The sequence below is a fragment of the Nematolebias whitei genome, chromosome 1 (assembly GCF_014905685.2).
Source record: "Nematolebias whitei isolate Nwh7 chromosome 1, NemWhi1, whole genome shotgun sequence".
In the NCBI taxonomy this organism is placed as follows: domain Eukaryota; kingdom Metazoa; phylum Chordata; class Actinopteri; order Cyprinodontiformes; family Rivulidae; genus Nematolebias; species Nematolebias whitei.
The window spans coordinates 50,666,055-50,683,848 of NC_056498.1; the positions used below are offsets into that span (position 1 = coordinate 50,666,055).

The 17,794-nt window shown below is 38.3% G+C and overlaps 1 protein-coding gene across 1 annotated transcript in view; it reads left to right on the forward strand.

The window, feature by feature from the left end:
* Positions 1–17,794, forward strand: part of macrod2 (mono-ADP ribosylhydrolase 2) — a 612,591-nt gene that overhangs the window by 460,073 nt on the left and 134,724 nt on the right. The window contains exon 7 of the mRNA XM_037678263.1: positions 7,427–7,457. Coding sequence (XP_037534191.1) covers positions 7,427–7,457 — 31 coding nt within the window. The remainder of the gene's footprint in view (positions 1–7,426; positions 7,458–17,794) is intronic.

Consider the following 17,794-nt stretch of genomic DNA (forward strand, 5'->3'; position numbering starts at 1 on the left):
TGTATATATGTATGTATATGTATATATATGTGTATGTATATATGTATATATATGTATATATGTATGTATATATGTATGTATATATGTATGTATGTATATATATGTGTGTGTATATATGTATATATATGTATATGTATATATGTATATATGTATGTATATATGTATGTATATATGTATGTATGTATATATATGTGTGTGTATATATGTATATATATGTATATGTATATATGTATGTATATATGTATATATGTATGTATGTATATATATATGTGTATATATATGTGTGTATATACGTGTGTATATATGTGTGTGTATATATTTTATCAGTGTATTTTTAAAAAGTTGCTTTCTTTTGAGCTAAGGAAATGATGGAGATTGTCTAAGGGCCACTTTTGGCCCTCAGGTCTTATGTTGCCCATGTCTGTTCTAAACCAACACCTACATTTAGAAACAAATATACAAACACAAACAAATTATATTCAGTTTGTCCTTTTTTTTTTTTTAAATGAAATCATCACATTTAGACTAAATCTGTGCACAGTTTCACCGTGTCGCCTGGAGTGTTTGCACAAATAATTTCAACATTTCTCACCCTATAATTTACAAATGCATTTTATTGGTAATAAGCCACTAAATCAGATATTGCCACAACAACACACCGAGATAAGGTGACTCTCATATTTTAATATTACATATTTCACTTTGTTATTTCAGTGTTTTTCTATCTTGCAACAAAATCATAACAGTAAACGAGATCAGTGCTGATGTCAACAAAAACACTGTGAAAAGTGCTGGTTGCAATTTCTTTGGGCTGAATTTTTATGTCTCCCTTTTATTGGGTATTATTGAGAATATTTGTTGGCCGTGCATTGCTGCACTTTATTGCTAACAAGACATTACATTAATTCTGTTGTGGTTCTTTCGAAGCAACAAGGATTTTTCCTCTCTGAGAAGCAAATGCAGATGCAAACAGACTAAACTGAAAAGTCTTTTTTAAACTGAGCATCATGGCCAGCGTGTTACTTTCTGCACAACTAGTCATGCTGAGTTCTTAGTGGACATCTATTATTGTCATAATAGTTACTCTTAATCACTACAGATAGAAAACGGTCCGTGGGCCTCTGGCTATTAGGTGCCAGGTTTCCTCTCCTTTGCATTTCTCCACCCTCCATTTAGCTTAATGACACTCAAACAATCAGCGCTCGCGTTAGAATATGGGCCGAGGCATTATGCAGAATAAAAAGGTCTTAATGTGATATTTAAATAATCCTGGTCCATAACCATGAAATGCTCATCGCAGCATCAGCTTGTTGCTAATCCGAGCAGAGAAACCAGGCATGACACACACGCTTAAAAAACACTGCATCCCTCAACAAAGATGATTGTTTTGGATTTATTTTCAGATATTCTAATGTAATTCCTCACCGTGGCCACCCATAATATTCTTATGGTCATATTTCCAAAGGGGTCTTCCCATGCTGCTGTGATTTATAAGCATAGATTCCATCTGCAAACAGGCTAGGAGGTCTCAGTCTACCGGGGCAGTATCCTGGGTCCAGTGCTATTTACTCAGCCAGCCGAGACCAAATGCTCCTCCGGCTGGATCCTGCAGTCACTGTACTCATGCACGCTTTTCTTTCCACTCACCTATCTCCTCTCAGCTGCGGCGCTGTGCATGCAGCATAAGAAAATAAAGCACCTACAGCAGGACGCTGCTGCGTCTTCCTGCAGGTTGAGCTACTCTGTCACTTCCTGCCGCTTAGCAAAAACTGCAGGCCGTCGTTCGTTCTGCAGAATAACAATGACTTAGTTTTATGAGCACTGCCGTAAACTACTCTGATTAGACATCGCGTTGTTTAGTCATAGCTCTGTCATTGTAAACTGTTAACTAAGTTTATTCAAATCCAGTTATAGTAAATATTAGTGAAACAAAGAATGTAACAAGTATAGCCTTGCCAAAAAACAGTTAAAATAACAAAAAAATAGAAGCCGCTCTGCACTGTGTTGGGATGCATTTTGAGTTTACAGAGTTGCTGAGAGAAAAGATGCTCCACTTTAAAGTGACGTGATAGATTAGGGAGGAGTCGCAGCAACAGAATAATTTCCCTGGTGACCAATTTCTGAACACTCGGTAAGCAAAGAAAATCAGCAACAAGCCCACATGTCAGACGGAGCCTTATGTTGGGGTGCAGGAGGACATGCTGACTCACTTCTAATGAGCAGCCAAAGATGGAAATAATAATTGAAACGAGGAATCGCAGGTCACGAGTGCGCACGTACCACTGACTGTCCTAATTAACTCGAGACCTCATACAGAGTAAGCAGACGTAAAGGCACGTATACGAAACTACATCATCAGTGGTACGACGTTAGCAGAAAAGACAGATGGGTGCAGCTTAATTCGGTTTATAGTGTTGTCCATAGCGGGTGCTTTTTTTAAACTTATGTATTTTAGTTTTTGCAGGCTTTGGGGTTTGTTTCTTTCCTAAAAGATGATAAGACTTTGATGTTCGCCTTTGAAAACGTTGTGATGCAATAAGGGATTTTACTGTCACTGCTTGTCTTCGCCCTATGCAAGCGTGCATTATTAAAGCATGCGCTCTTATAGCAAAGTGCTAGCATTCCCTGCTGGGCCTGTATGTTACCCTGCAAGAGCTAAACTTACTGTCGGGGTTTTAAAATCAAGAAGGTTTACAGGTACATCTAAAAAAAAATAGAACATCATGAAACAAATTTTGTCAATCATTTCAGAAATTGAATCTCATATTATATATATTCATCACGCATAGAGTGAAATATTTAAAGCCTTTATTTCTTGTAATTTATATTTTTCATTCAACCTTTATTTATACAGGTTTGTCTCATTGATTCATGACAGAGGACTTAAGTTCAAGAGACATGTTTTAGACAAAACCACCAGTAAGGTACACACAACAATAAACAGCAATAAAATGCAATTATAGTAAAAATAAAAACTAGTGTTATAAAACAAAATCAAATCAAGGGACCTTATAAAACAAGGTGAAATACTAAAATACATAAAAAGGAACATGTTTGCTTTGATTTTTCTATTGAACGTCTCAATTGTTTACAATCCCATAAAGAGGTCAAAGTGGACAACTTTTTACAAGGTCCTCCAATGATTATGGACATATGGTTGATATTTAATTATGGCTTACAGATAATGAAGACCCTTGATCACGGGGAGTGGTGGTGCAGAGGTTAGATTTTTTTGCCAAGACTTTATTTGAGTTAGTTTGCTGTGGAGACCCCTGAAGAAGAGAGTAGCCAAAAAAATAAATAAGTAAAAAATTTGGAAACTCATGCACACTGTGCACAGACAGATCCTAGACATGAGCTACAAATGTGGCATTCCTCAAGTCCATCTACTCCTTAACCAGAGACATCAGAAGTCTCCTGCCTGGGCTGAGGACTTCAGAAACCACAATGGGCCAACACCAGCAGAGACCATGGACCCAAGCCATCACTGACGGTGGAAACTTCTCTCTGGACTTGAAGCAACTTGGCTTCTGGGCTTCTCCACTCTTTCTCCAGACTCTAAGACCTTGATTTACAAATGATATGAAAATGTCCTTTAATCTGAAAAGAGGACGTTGGACCACTGAGCAACAGTCCAGTTCTGAAAATTGTTGGATTGTATACCTGGATTATTGAGCATAAACTTTGTTGGTTTTGAACCAGTTTGACATGACTGTCGACAAGGAAGGGGGCCAGCACCAGAGGAGGGGGCGTGCCAAAGACACCATCTTAGCACCAACATAACTGGTTTGTTCCACTTTGGAGTAAGCTGCATGGGGAATAATCAGTTTTGTGTTGTGTGTTTCTTGGACTGATGAAGCCTTCTGGATGGAAGGTGAAACGTTTCGGCCCAAAAAAAGAAACTGCCCAGATGACCTGACTGATCATTTTTGGATCGTATACCTGGATTATTGAGCATGGACTTTGTTAGCCCAGTTCTTTGTCTCCTCAGCAGGTAAGACGCTTCTGACGTTGTCTCTGGTTCAGGAGTGGCTGGACTTGAGGGATGAGACATTTGTAGCTCATGTCTAGGATTCACCAGTACACAGTGTGCATGAGTTTCCAATATGTAATTATGAGTTTTGGGTTTTCATCATTTATGAGACATAATCATCAAAATTACAAGAAATAAAGGATTGAGACATTTCACTATATGTAATGAATCTATAAGATTTTCACTATTGACAAAAAGAGCATGAGCTTTTTCACAATATTTTTTCTAAGTACCTGTATTTGCCATTTAGTTAAATACATTAAATGCACATGCACACATTTTTTTCATATATTCTGCGAGCAGTTTATGCCAGAAGTTACTGAAGCTGTCTCGGGCCCTTTCTGCATGTTTTGGGTCAGTTCTAAACTAGAAGTTGATTTTTGGTGATAAGAACCTCCTTTGTGGTGCTGAGTGATGGACAAGAATGTAAACATCTTGAGTGCTTGGAACTTTTAACGCTTCTCCTCACTTTTTGGCAATGAGCACTCATGAAACAAGTGAGTGCATTTGTCTCGGTGGTGTTTGATCCTGACGGCCTTAAGTGATTATCGGATGCATTTTCAGATCAGTATGATCTTAATGAATGAGTCTGTAAACTAATGAATATGATTTTAATTGATGAAGCTGATGGTTTGCCGTCAGAATGTGATATCTTTAAAAATGAGTGACATCAGAGCAGACGATCAGGTTGAAGGAGTGACATTGAAGACGTTCAGCTGAAATAGGAAAAATATTTAGGCCAACTAAAGGTACAAAGACATCGTAACAGAAGACTCAATACGTTGTTTTTGGTTTTTTTTTCTTCTCTCTATTCTTAGTTGTAATCTGGTACAATTTAAAGCTAACATAATTTGCTCTGGTATAATTTTCACTGATGTAAATGTTCATTTATTTATTTGTTTCCATATTTAGGTGTCCTAAACATGCTGCTCTTTCTTTGCCGTAGGCAGTTTGACTAAAAATCATCCTCCCGTGCTTCATCTGGTGTGGTTTGTGTCAGTCAGTCATGTGGAAAGGTCAACGCTTTGGTAAAAGATTTAAATCACCCAACACAAGAAGGATCCACCCTGACAGGCAGAAGCTGGAAACTGGTTTTTAAAAAGAGTCAAACTGAGACTTTCGTTCCCCGTCACTTAAAGCAAAAAAAAAAAAAAAAAGCAGCCCAATCTATGTCAAAGTGCGAGCCTTAAAAGTGATATTTTACCTATTATTTGCTCTTCTAATCTGAGAAATATGCCTACTTTCAACTGAAAACACGCTTTCGAGCAATGTTTGTCTTAATATCTGACAAATCACACACTGAGTCATGGATTTACCAGCCTTCTCTTTCATAATAATTGAGCTTTTCGTTGTAAAATGAAGTGCTCTTGGCACAGCTGCTAACAGCGGCGTACTTCTAAATACAACTCGACAGGGTCAGTGTTGAAAAACAAACTGCCGAGCTCAGTTTTGCAGAGAGAGATTTTGACGTATGCGTGTTTTTCTCTGAAGCATCTCTGAGCTGTTTTGTTGTTTCTATCCATCCAGTTGAACGAGCTGCTAGTGGAATATTTTTTTGCTTTTATTTTTATTTTATTTGTCTTTTTTATTGTATTAATGTCGTGGCCACACCTTTTGATGAATGTAGGAACTGAGGCACGCATTCAGCTGCTTTCGAGGACAAATAGGACCTTTAAAAAAAAGTCCTTTCTCTTTACTGTTTATTAATGTACTTAAAAAGATGAATGTGAAATAGGGAAGTGTACAGCGAGGCCTATGCATCATAATGTTTTAGCTCACAGAAGTAAAGAATAATGAAACTATTTTCAGCTATAAAGCCAGGCTTGAGTAATATGTCTGCTGCAAAGTGCTACAAAGCAAGAACTATTACAAGGCGGTTACCTTCCTTAAATCTTTTTGGGAAAGACGTACATAAATATGTGTAGATTCTTACTCTTAAGCTCATAAAATATTCACGTTAAGGATTTTCCTGTATATTATGTCTGTTTTGTTTTAAAGAGATATGAATTTGTATTAACATTTGCCTGGATAGTGTCCCTTTCTGCTAACATTTAAAATCTGTCTTAAACATTCTCCGTGATGCATTTAAGGCAGACGTGGGCAACATATGGCCCGAGGACCAAAAGTGGTCCCTGAACACCAATCTCTATCCGGCCCCCAATGTTCTTATTTGAAAAGAAAACAACTTTTAAATATGTTTATGAAAACCTGCATTTTATCAATGAAATTCAAGGAAATCTAAATGAAGCGTCTTGGGCAAAAGCATAAAAACCATTTGGGTTAAAAAAATCGACTGAAACCATCTTTTTAGTCAACTTTTTTTTAATGTTTTAATTCAATTTTTTATTTAGCGTATTTAAGCTAACAGACGTTTCCATAAGAAAAAGTTTATAGAGTCTTACAACCTAAAGATTATTGGAGAAACACATTTTTTTTATCAAGCATGCTAACGTATGAGGCCCTTTGATTGCTGTCAGTATCTTGATTTGGCCCTCTGGAAAAGAACGTTGCCCATCCCTGATTTAAGGGCTTCCTCCTTAGCACGTCCCTGGTGTTGCTGAAACTGCTGAGTCACTGTGGGCGATCTGCATCAACTTTAAAGAGAGTGAAAGCTGCCTGGTTCCCTACCTTGCAGTCTTGAATGTATTGCATTAGAAACATGCTGGAGGAAACATCATGTGTTAGTCTGAGCTGCAGGCAACAGACAGAATCTGTCAACCTAAATGATGCATTTATTTGCTGGGGAATGTTTAACAGCAACTACTGTGCGTGCACATGTGAATTTATATGTGTTGTCCACTGTTTCCTTTTGGCAAAATCAGCTAATTACATCTGGTATTGATACTGAGCTTTAATAAGATAAACAGCTATTTGTTCCAATGGTTCCAGGTGATATTAACCCTGTTTCTTACAGCTACATCAATGACATGTCTTCAGCTACATCACAACGTTTTTAAATATTCATGAAAGATGCAAAGATAACACAAACGGCGTGTGTATTGTACTGGGAACCGGATTACTATTCACTCCGTAGTTCCACATTTGCTTTACAGGGATTTGTGGAAGGCGTTCTGTAAATTGCTTCTCCTGGGAACAAGCAAGTGAAACAATAAATGGTAAACAGCCAAAGTCCAAAGGTAAACAGTTGTTGTCCTGCAGTGACTGCGCAGACATGAAATATGCAGACGCACACAGTTGATAAGGTCTGAACTCCCCTGCTGCAGATCTCTTCAGTTTGTTGACCTAAAATTATCAGTTTTGTTATGTTTGGAAGTGAATGAGAAGCAAAATGATGCGCATGCATTACTTTACATGTTGGTCTTACTAAAAATAACAGTTTGTACTTAGTCAGTATGATCAAAGTTGTTAATCATTTCTCTTTTCTCCTTTCAGGCCTTCCCATGTATTTCCACAGGCATTTACGGTAAGTTTTTTTTTTTTTTTGTTATGTTTTAACCAAATCTGTGTGCTCACATTTGTGTGTCTGCCTCTGAATGAACCACTGGATGAATTTTAATGAAACTCTCAGAAAGTAATAATTTAATGTGCATATATCACTGAATCCCTTTTAAAATCAACTTGATTCAAGATGGCTGCCACAGCTAATTAATCCTAAAAAAAAAAAAAATCCTTAAACAGCTTTGAAGCTGTGAATTTTTTACAAATATTGAGTCCTTAGATAGAGAACTTTACTAATTGTCTTTTCTGTGTGTATGAATGTTCCTGTAAAGTGACATGAGACAACTTTTTTGTTATTTGGTGCTATATAAATAAACTGAACTGAATTAAAACCTGGTGTTAGTAGCTGATCACCAACACATATCGTATTTTCTGCTGTAAATGTTGCGTCAGTCCAAATATGTCTTAATTAAGTGGAAAAATCCATAAATACATTGCTTTGCCGTATATGTCGCATCTTTTATGCGTCATCGCTGACACGCCACGTTTGTTACGCGTCACCACTGACAACTCGGAAATGTGGGCCAAACCTGGAACTATGAGCCAGTGTTGTTCCAAAATTCAATTGGCTGCCAAATGGCGGCCACTGGGGCGTGCACGGGAGGACTTTAACAAGATAAACGATTAAAAACAATTGTTTGTTTGTTCAAAATTATATGGTCAAATCAGCTGCATTTTGCCGGGGCGGCGCAGCAAAATGAAGCTGATTTGACAGTCGCTCCAGGCAGACGACAGTGTCAGGCTATCGCAAGCCGATTGTGTCATTAATAGCCACTTTTACCTATTACATGATACAACAGCATGCCATATTGCTCGAGTGCCATGTAGTGTCTGAAACCAGTTCCGTATTTTCAGTTGGAATGAATGAAAATGGTCATATCTCAGCCAAAAATCGGTTTATAAATATAGGAAAAAATCCATAAACACGTCGCTTCGGCATATAAGTCGCAGGGCAAGCAAATTATGCAAAAAACTGTGACTTGCAGGGCAAAAAATATGATACTTTGAGTTAACATATTACACACGATTATCGTTCATAATTTTGCCATTGAGTATTTGAAGTAAACTCTGTTAGCAAAATAGTTCATGAACCACTTGGTTGATTTTAATGAAACATTTAGGAAACAACAATGTATGTACCTCTACAATTGATCGGAACCAACATAATTCAAGCCGTCTGGCCTTATGTATCTCAAATATGGTTATAATTAGTCAGTTTTACAGATATTGAGCTAATAGTTGATGTGGTAGTCGCTGAGAGTCATTCACAGCACATGCTCTGAGCGTGAAATCCTCCCGTACCTGTAGAACGTTGTTTTTTTAAGCACAGTGGCTACAGCTTTGTCATTTTTCAACATAAGATGATCTTTACCTGAAACTCAAGCGTGAAAGGGAGCGGGCGATATGCATTCCTTCAAGGTACGCTTGGCCTTTAATTGTATGTAATTATTTGCTTCTTTCATGGTTATTATACTTGAACAATTTTTACACAAGCTCTGCGTTCCGTCGTGCAAACATCCATTTAGCAGAGTCAGTACACATGTTGTGGACATCACATTAAACTGTGGAAATTTCACATTATATACAAAGACACAGTTTTGACGAAGGTGAACAAAATAAAAAGCCTGAACGTTGCTTTTGCTCTCTCATGGGGCCGAGCTAAATGCGCTGCAAGGCATCGCTGGAAAAGAGTTGCTCATTGCACTTAAACAAAGTCACTTGCACAAAGTCACTCAAAACACATTAAACATAAACAAAACCAGGAGTCTGGGTTCACAGCAATGTTTCATAAAAAGTGTTGTTGCTTTGACTCTATAGAAAACTCAAATTTCCTTTGCTGAGGATGTTTTTTCCAGCATATAGTTTATGCCTTGAAATAAATTGGAGTACAGCTCCAATAATCACAGCAGGTGCCAAATGTGTAAAGTATAATTAACATGCTAATTTTTATTGTCTGTAGCTGACAATTAGCAGGAAAGTAGTTCCATTAAAGAGTCACAACTTTGGCGAACTCGAGCATAAACAAACTGCTTATTTTGTGCAGCAATATGTTTTGTTGTTGTTGAGCTAAAAGCCGGTGTACGCCACCTCATCATAGTCACACATCTGCGGTTTTTAAAGCATGAAGTAACAAAAGTGTTTCTCATCGCTTTGTGGATTATTTAAGACGTCGAAAAATAAGACGCAATACTGGAAATGGAGCAAAAATATTTTTTGTTTCATATTTCCAAAGAGGAGGAAATTGCTTCATGCGCAAAAGTAAACATAGAATTTGCTCATGTCTGTTTAGTACAGGGGTGGATTAGTTTTATGTTACATTTGTGCAAGTTCACAAAATGTTACATTTCACTTTGTATCGAAAAAACGGGACGTATTATGGTCTAGTCTCTGTCCATAAACCTTCTCTTGTCCCACCTGTAACATCTGATCCGCTCAAGATAATTTAATGAAACTTGATACACTTCAGTTCATTCAGTTCAGTTTATTTATGTAGCACCAAGTCACAACAGAAGTCGTCTCAGGGCACTGAACAGAAACATTCATATACACTAAAAATAAATTAATGACATTATTTATCTGAGGAGCGGACTGCTTTGAGTCTAACTTCATCGCAGACTCTCATCCCAAGCAAGCATGAAGGCGACAGTGGAAAGAAAAAACTCCCTCATTAGGAAGAAACCTTTAGCAGAACCAGGCTCGGGACTAGTGGTCATCTGCTTCGACCGGCTGTGGTTGGTAGGAACAGATACACAATGGCAGGTCCAGAATCACATGTTAAGATAGAAATAATATCAAATACAAACATTTTTTTTTTAAAACAGGTAAATGTGTCCTCCAGTGTCTATAGCAGTCTATAGCATATATAGCATATAAGTCTATAGCAGCATAACAAATCAACCCTAACTATAGGATTTATCAAAAAGGAAAGTCTTAATCCCAGTCTTAAAACTGGACAATGTGTCAGCCTCACGGACAGAAACTGGAAGTTGGTTCCACAAGAGAGGAGCCTGATAACTGAAATATCTTCCTCCCATTCTGCTTTTGTAAACTCTAGGAACCACAAGTAAGCCTCCAGTCTGAGAGCGAAGTCTGTTAGGAAAATATGGAACAGTAAGATCTGTAATATAAAATGGAGCTAGTTTGTTGAGGGCTTTGTTGGTTAGAATTAAGATTTTGAATTCAGTTCTGAATTTGACAGGGAGCCAACACACTTCTGCATCATCATTAGACGGAGTGTCACATCCTTTTCTCATCACCCCCGCTCTAATGTCAAGGTCGCAAATCAAGGTCATATATTACACAAGTTATTTGCTTCCCGAGCCATCGCTGTGTAGTAGTTTGCCGATGAGCGTATAATGTGACGTATGCAGCGCTCTTGTTTTAGTTATATTTTTCTCTTTTCTATTGGCTTCACATCCTGTCTTGAGATACATCAGTGTTGGGTTGAGATTTATTTATTTGCAGTATAAAACGTTGTTAGTGTTGGTGTGAAAGTTTATTTTTCACTACAGCTTGTTTTTGGTTTAGCAAGGTCTCTTTAAACACTGATGGTGTAAATGAGCACAGCCACATCTAAGATATTTTGCGTGTGCTTTTAAGTACCTGATAGGAACATTTGTATGAAGGCATTTCAAGCTGTTTTGCAAACTGAAAATTAGGTATTATAACCTTTTTTTTTTTTTTTTTCCTCAAAATTTACCATCAGGCAGACACATGGCTTCGCCTAGGTAGTTTTCTTTGCTAACCAGTTGCTGCCCATTGTGAAGAAAATGTCTAACTGTTGTTGAATAACAGTCACAAACCATTGACAGTTGTGTACCTGATATGTGGTTTGCAGAGAATTTTGACCTCATGTGCTTTTTGGATCTTAATGAAAAATGACAAGATGCAAAAGTAACCTTGTGCTCCTCTTTCCTCTAGAAATATATTTAACAAGGCTATCTACTAAAATGAAATAAGTTGGGGAAATGTATATCAAATCATATATGGGATCACGAAAGCCCCCAAATCATCAATATGTGGGGGGATGAATGAAAAAGATCCTTATAGTAAATTCCTTCTACATGGTTTAAGTTGTCTCTTTTTATCACCTGTCAGTGAATCCATGGTGTTTTTGCTTGTATCTGTGCACCTGTACATGTTATTTGTCTGTTTGTTAGCAAAATATCATTAACCCTTAAATGGCTTTTTGAAGTTTGGAAACAAATCATTAAATGTAATAATGTAATGAAAGTATTCATTGTATCCATCTACAACTGCTTAACTTCTGGAGTCAGTTAACTGAACTTAGAATACAAAAAAAAAAAAAAAATGGCTGTAACTGAATTTTGCAGATTATATTAAGGTAACATTTAGTATGTTAGTAGCTGAGCATTGTCCCCAACATGTACTTTGAGTGTGGCATGTTGTAAAACTTTTTGGCTTAACGCCTTGGCATAAACTGTTGGATTCAACCCTGTTTGTTTGTTAACAAATTGTCTCATGAACTGTTGGGTGGATTTCAATTAAATTCTTGGCAAGTAAATATTTGCTGAAAATCTCAGCTGATTAACTTTTATAGTTAACCAGATTCAAGATGGCTGGCAAAGCTTATCAGTGTAATTTATATTTCATGATCTAAAATGTGGAGTGGTAGTAGCTGAGAGTCTTCCACAACACATACTCTGAGTGCTAACACAACATGCAAGGTATTGCCATCTTGCATTACTGCCATTCCTCAAAATACGATATCAGTTTAAAACTCTGGTATGACGAGACGTGAGTGATGCAGTTAAAGCATTTCAAAATTAATTATTATTTTTGTCTGTCCTTGTCTTGTATCTAGTTGTTCAAAATAATAAAAAAAAAAATAATAATGTGTCTGTCTCTGGGGGGGCAACACAAGCCCCTCCATCCACAGACAGAGATCCTACATCTGCTTGAGATGGCTATTTTCTCTAAACAGTCATAACAAAGTGAAGCAATTTTCCAAGCTAAGCCCTCACCCTTCCTCCTTTATTAAAGCAGAACCATAACTAACTGGCAGCTGTCACCAAGGGACACTAAATTACTAAACGCAAAGGAGCACTGATTACACAGCCTGACAGACTTTGGCAGTGCTCATTAAACCAGCTGAAAGTTCCCTGAATGTAAATAGCTACAAGATGTTCCAGGCTGCCATGCATCCAAATGCAGTGTTATTTATACTTGTTAGCCAAGACCGGTAGAGAAAGTGATTTTTATATATTTATGTTCTCTACAATAGTTTCTTCAAAGGGGGTTCTTGAATCTTTTCGGCACAGTTGTTTCCTTTCCTGGCTATGCCCACATCTAAAATAAGAACAATTACAGAAGTGTTATGGATGTTTCTGGCTGCTAGAACATTGTATTTCACACAAATGCTAGTTTTTAATTCCAAAAGTACAATAAATTGTTTGTTTCTAATGATCAGTGAAATAGAGTACCAAAAGATGGTTTTAATATATGTGGGGTAAAAAAGCTGCACTCTTTGAAGGGCTTTGTAGTGTGTGCAGGAAGAACAGGATGGTAGTTTATACTGCATACTGCTGCTGCTGATGAGGCTACAACTTATCGCTGTTTATTGTGCTAGTGTGTGCTGCATCACCAGTGGGAGCCCCCCACACATCAAAGGGATAGTCTGTGCAAAGCCAGGCATGCAGTGGTGGGGAGGAATTAAACAGCCTGTTCAATAAATAAACAGCTTAGCGCTTCCCATAACTGCATCTCCACAGAACAATACGACTGATTAAGACTAAAGATCTTCACACAGCAGAGGGCAAATAGAGGAGGGACTTGGAAAAGAGCTAAAGCACACAGCATTACAGAGGTATGATGTTGTTCTCTGACTCCTCACTGCTCCCCCAGAGTCCTGCTATATTCTGAAAGAGGCCCTGCTCTCTTGTCAGGAGGTTTGACATTTAATGTACATTTTAGATAACCTTTAAGGTCAGCTTCCATCTCAGCAATGTAAACAAAAGCTTTTTAGAGTGCGAGTCACATCCTCCTCATCTTTCTCTGTGTACGTTCTTTTCTTTTTTTTTTATCTGCCTCTGAAGAATGCACAGAGCTATAACTGTCCTTTTATAAATATGAGAGTCAAAGAAACAACTGATACACGTGTGATTGTCCCATTTATACACTTGAAATGGGGCTGAAAAGAAAATCCTGTTTCCTCTACGTTTTGACAGAGAGAAATTTGGAACAAGATATCCAAGGCTATTGTGTGATGAGAAAAACGGAATTGTCAGGAAAGCTAATGCTAATTGACACTCTCTGTCACGCCTCCATATTCCAGAGGACTCAGTCAGCACTGACAGATGATGGCAGTACAGGGAGGTTGGGTGTAGTAAGGGAGCGCAGGTCGTACCTTAGACGCTTGGAAAGAAAAATGAGGGCTCACACTGCGCTGACAGTCCAATCCCTCAGTCCGACCCATTAGCCACAACAGAATTTCTGCACAGATAGTGTGTCGGAGGTACCACCCATAAACAAACTGGTGCCCACGGTGGGCCACGAGGTCACCCAGCATGATAGAGGTTATTAAGTGCCGCTTCTGTTTGTACATCAATCACAGCAGTACAAGTCAGGTTTAAATGGATTATTCCTTCCAAGGAGAAGACACCTCTCAACGTCTCACAACATAAGCGCCAAGAGTCCAACTGCCTCGACTTACAGAGGTCATGTTTTCTTTCAGTGCCCCTTTATTTTATGTCCTCCCACTAATACATTTTCATGTCTCTTGTGATTTTTTTCCCCGACACATCTTTCTCACACACATTTATTAGACACACAAGGATAGCCACATGCATAGAAAATCCCATTTTGGGATGCGCTGTGGACAGTTTGCCTTGTAGAGGTCACATCTGACCTGGCACCAACAGCACATTTTCCAGCAGCCTTGTAAATATATGTGCAATTTAGAAGATGCCTGCTAAGATAAATCTTTGCATGAAGCAGGAAACTCATTGGTGTGTTGTGAAAGGAAGGACATGAAGAATACGTCTACTGTTAGTTTGACAGATATCCTTGCAGGCATTCATTTATAACACTATCAAAACAATCACTGGTGCTCTGCACAGCTATGCTGCTCCTCTTTGTTGAACAAATATTTCCCTGTTTACTGCTAACCTCCCACCTTTGGCTCATCTGTCTCTGTGACAAATCTGAGGGTTGTTGACAAAGGGGTTTCAGAACCGACTGGTGGCTAGAGGAGATATGTGGATGTAATCCACCCAAGCTCTACCGGTATGTCCACACTGCTGCGCTGTCCAGATCAAAGAGGTTGGACAGCAAAGATTTTTTTATTTTTTTTTTGCCAGCATCATGCTCTGGTTCTCTTCATCCCCTTCTAGGATTAGAAAGCTTGGAGACATTCATGACACCTTATCTCTTAACAGTGATGGCTTGCAGCTAGCTTGCTAGAGATGGCCTGGGAAAGTTACCCCTTTTCTTAAAACCTTGGATTTACCACATGGAGCTTATTCCAGCTGAGATGGGAATTTCAAGGTACATTGGAGCAATATTCTGTATCAGTGGGCAGCAGAGTGTGTGCACAGAGGGAACAGGAACTCTAGCCTATTTAACTGAGTCACCCAGTGTGTTTTGTGCTAAGCACTTGCTTTGCTCTACCATTTTTATGGATGACAAACCAAATGTAAAAATACATCTCACCCACAGAACAATAAATTTTGACTTAAGTAAAAATTGGTTGACCACTTCACTTTTGCATATCGTTTAGTCTTAGAGATGGTTTTAAAAAGTAAATTAGCAAGAGCTAATTTTAGCATTTAGGACAAGCCTGCCTTCACCTTTGTGGAATGCTTCCAAGGAAGGTCATCGTCTCTTGGGCCATAGAGACTGCTTTCTGTCTTTCCCCCTTTTCTTTCTGCCTCTCTTCCTCATGAAGCAGCTTCCCATCTCTCTTTGTCTCTGTAACCTTCTGTGAGCTGCAAAGTCGGTCACAGCCCTCCTGTCGTGCTCCAGTGTTGGTGTAGAAGCAGCTCCAGGCTATTTGACACCCACGCTTTGGCGTATAGAGACCTGGGGCGCTACTCTGTCCTCCACCCTGGGTCAACTCGCCTCTCCTCTGAGCCCTGATGGGGTGACAACCCTGTTTCCCAGCTCACTTTCCAGATGAACATGCAGCACTGTGGCCCTCAACTAGAGCAGCCTACGACTGTACTGCCTTCAGTTAATGCTGCCCAAACCACAACCAACTAATCAGCATTGTATTATACTGATTACTCAGTACACTGCCTGTTCACTGTACTAAGGGTTTTTACAAAGGAAGGACAGTAATTATTTCAGTGCTTAGATTTGCTATATTACAAATAAAATAATAGAAAGCATGTCAAACTTTACTGAAAAGTTTTCCAAAGCATCCAAATAACAGCTTTTTTAGATTCAGGTAGAACTGTATTGACCCCTGATGTAAGATTGCTTTGTTACAGTTGCTCAAGCAGCTGTCAAAGAAGGTCAGATAAAAAAGAAAAAGAAAACTTCAATTATCATAGCAGTAATAATAACAGACTGGACAAGAATAAAATTATACAAGGCATAACGTACAAGTTAAAATTATATGTTGGCATACTATTTAAACTTCTTGTCAAAATGACAAGTGTTGACACAAAAACTCGATCAACTATAACTGTGAAGTAAAGTGAAACCAGTAGCACACTTTGTGTCTTAAGAGGAGGAAAAATATATGCTTGGAATTTATGAGTGATGGTATGTTTGAACAGACAGCAAGCTGCAGTCTTTTTTTTTTTTAAACAAAACAAAAAAAGAACAAATGTGTTATTTGCAATTGGTTGCTACCAACGTGAACCATGACTATAATAACTAGGCCTTCAGTTAGGATGTAATAATGTAACGTCCTATTAAATCTTAACATCATCCAACATAAGACACAGACTCACAGTGCAGTTACAGTGCTTTACTTTCAGTTCAATTCATTTTAAATTCAGTTTATTTCTATAGCACCAAGTCATGACAGAAGTCGTCTCAGGGCACTGTACAAAAGCATTCACATACATTATAAAAGCCGATTAGTACGTTATCTATCTAAAGAAGCCAGCAGATGATGTTGAATCTTCACTTTGTCGCAGTCTCCCATCCAGAGCAAGCACCAAAGCAACAGTGGAAAGAAAAGACTCCCTTTTAACAGGAAGAAACCTCCAGCAGATCCAGGCTCAGGACGAGCGGCCATCTGCTTCAACTGGCTGGGTTTGAGAGGACAGGAAGGAAAAACATAGATTGATAGGTCTAGGTGTATGTGATCAATTTGTCCTCCAGCAGTCTAAGCCTATAGCAACATAACTTAGCTTGGGTTTCCTGAGTTATCCCTGACCCTAACTATAGGATTTATCAAAAAGGAAAGACTTTAGCCTAACCTTAAAAATAGACAATGTGTCAGCCTCACGGACAGAAACTGGAAGTTGGTTCCACAAGAGAGGAACCTGATAACTAAAAGCCCTGCCTCCCATTCTACTTTTGGAAACTCTAGGAACTACGAGTAAACCTGCAGTCTAAGAGTGAAGTGTTCATTTAGGAAAGTAAGGAATAATAATGTATGGAGCTAGGTTATTGAGAGCTTAGGATGTTAGAAGTAAGATTTTGAATTATATTCTGAATTTGACAGGAGTCAGTGGAAAGAAGCTAAAATTGGAGAAATATGATCTCTCCTACAAAATCTCATTAAAACTCAGGTAGCAGCATTTTGGATCAACTGAAGACTTAAAAAATTAAATAAAAATTGGGCACCCAGATAATAAACAATTGCAATATTTCATCCTTGGTGCGATAAAAGCATGGACCAGTTTGTCTGCATAATTTTTGGACAAGATGTTTCTAATTTGAATGATTTTATGCAGGTGGAGGAAACCCTGGTAACTTTTTTAATGTGTGTTAAGACATCCTGATCAAAAATAACATCAAGGTTTTTTACATTAGATCTGTACATCAAATTAATGCTATCCAGAGGATGTGAAAGGCTGCAAAAAGGGTCATCCAAGTTTTTATGTCTTCAAGACACGTTTGTAATCTAAGTAACTGATATAATTCATCAGGTTTTATGGATAAATGTAACTGTGTGTCATCAGCATAACAATGGAAATTTATCCCATGCTGTTTCATAACTTCACCTAATGGAAAAAGTAAAAAGCACTGGTCCATGCAATGAACTGAAAAAGCTTTGCAGAGAGTGGTGAAGGCTGCACAGAAATCTGTTGGAATCAGTCTCCCCACCATCACAGACATCTACACCTCCAGATGCAGGAAGAGGGCCACCTGCATCATGAAGGA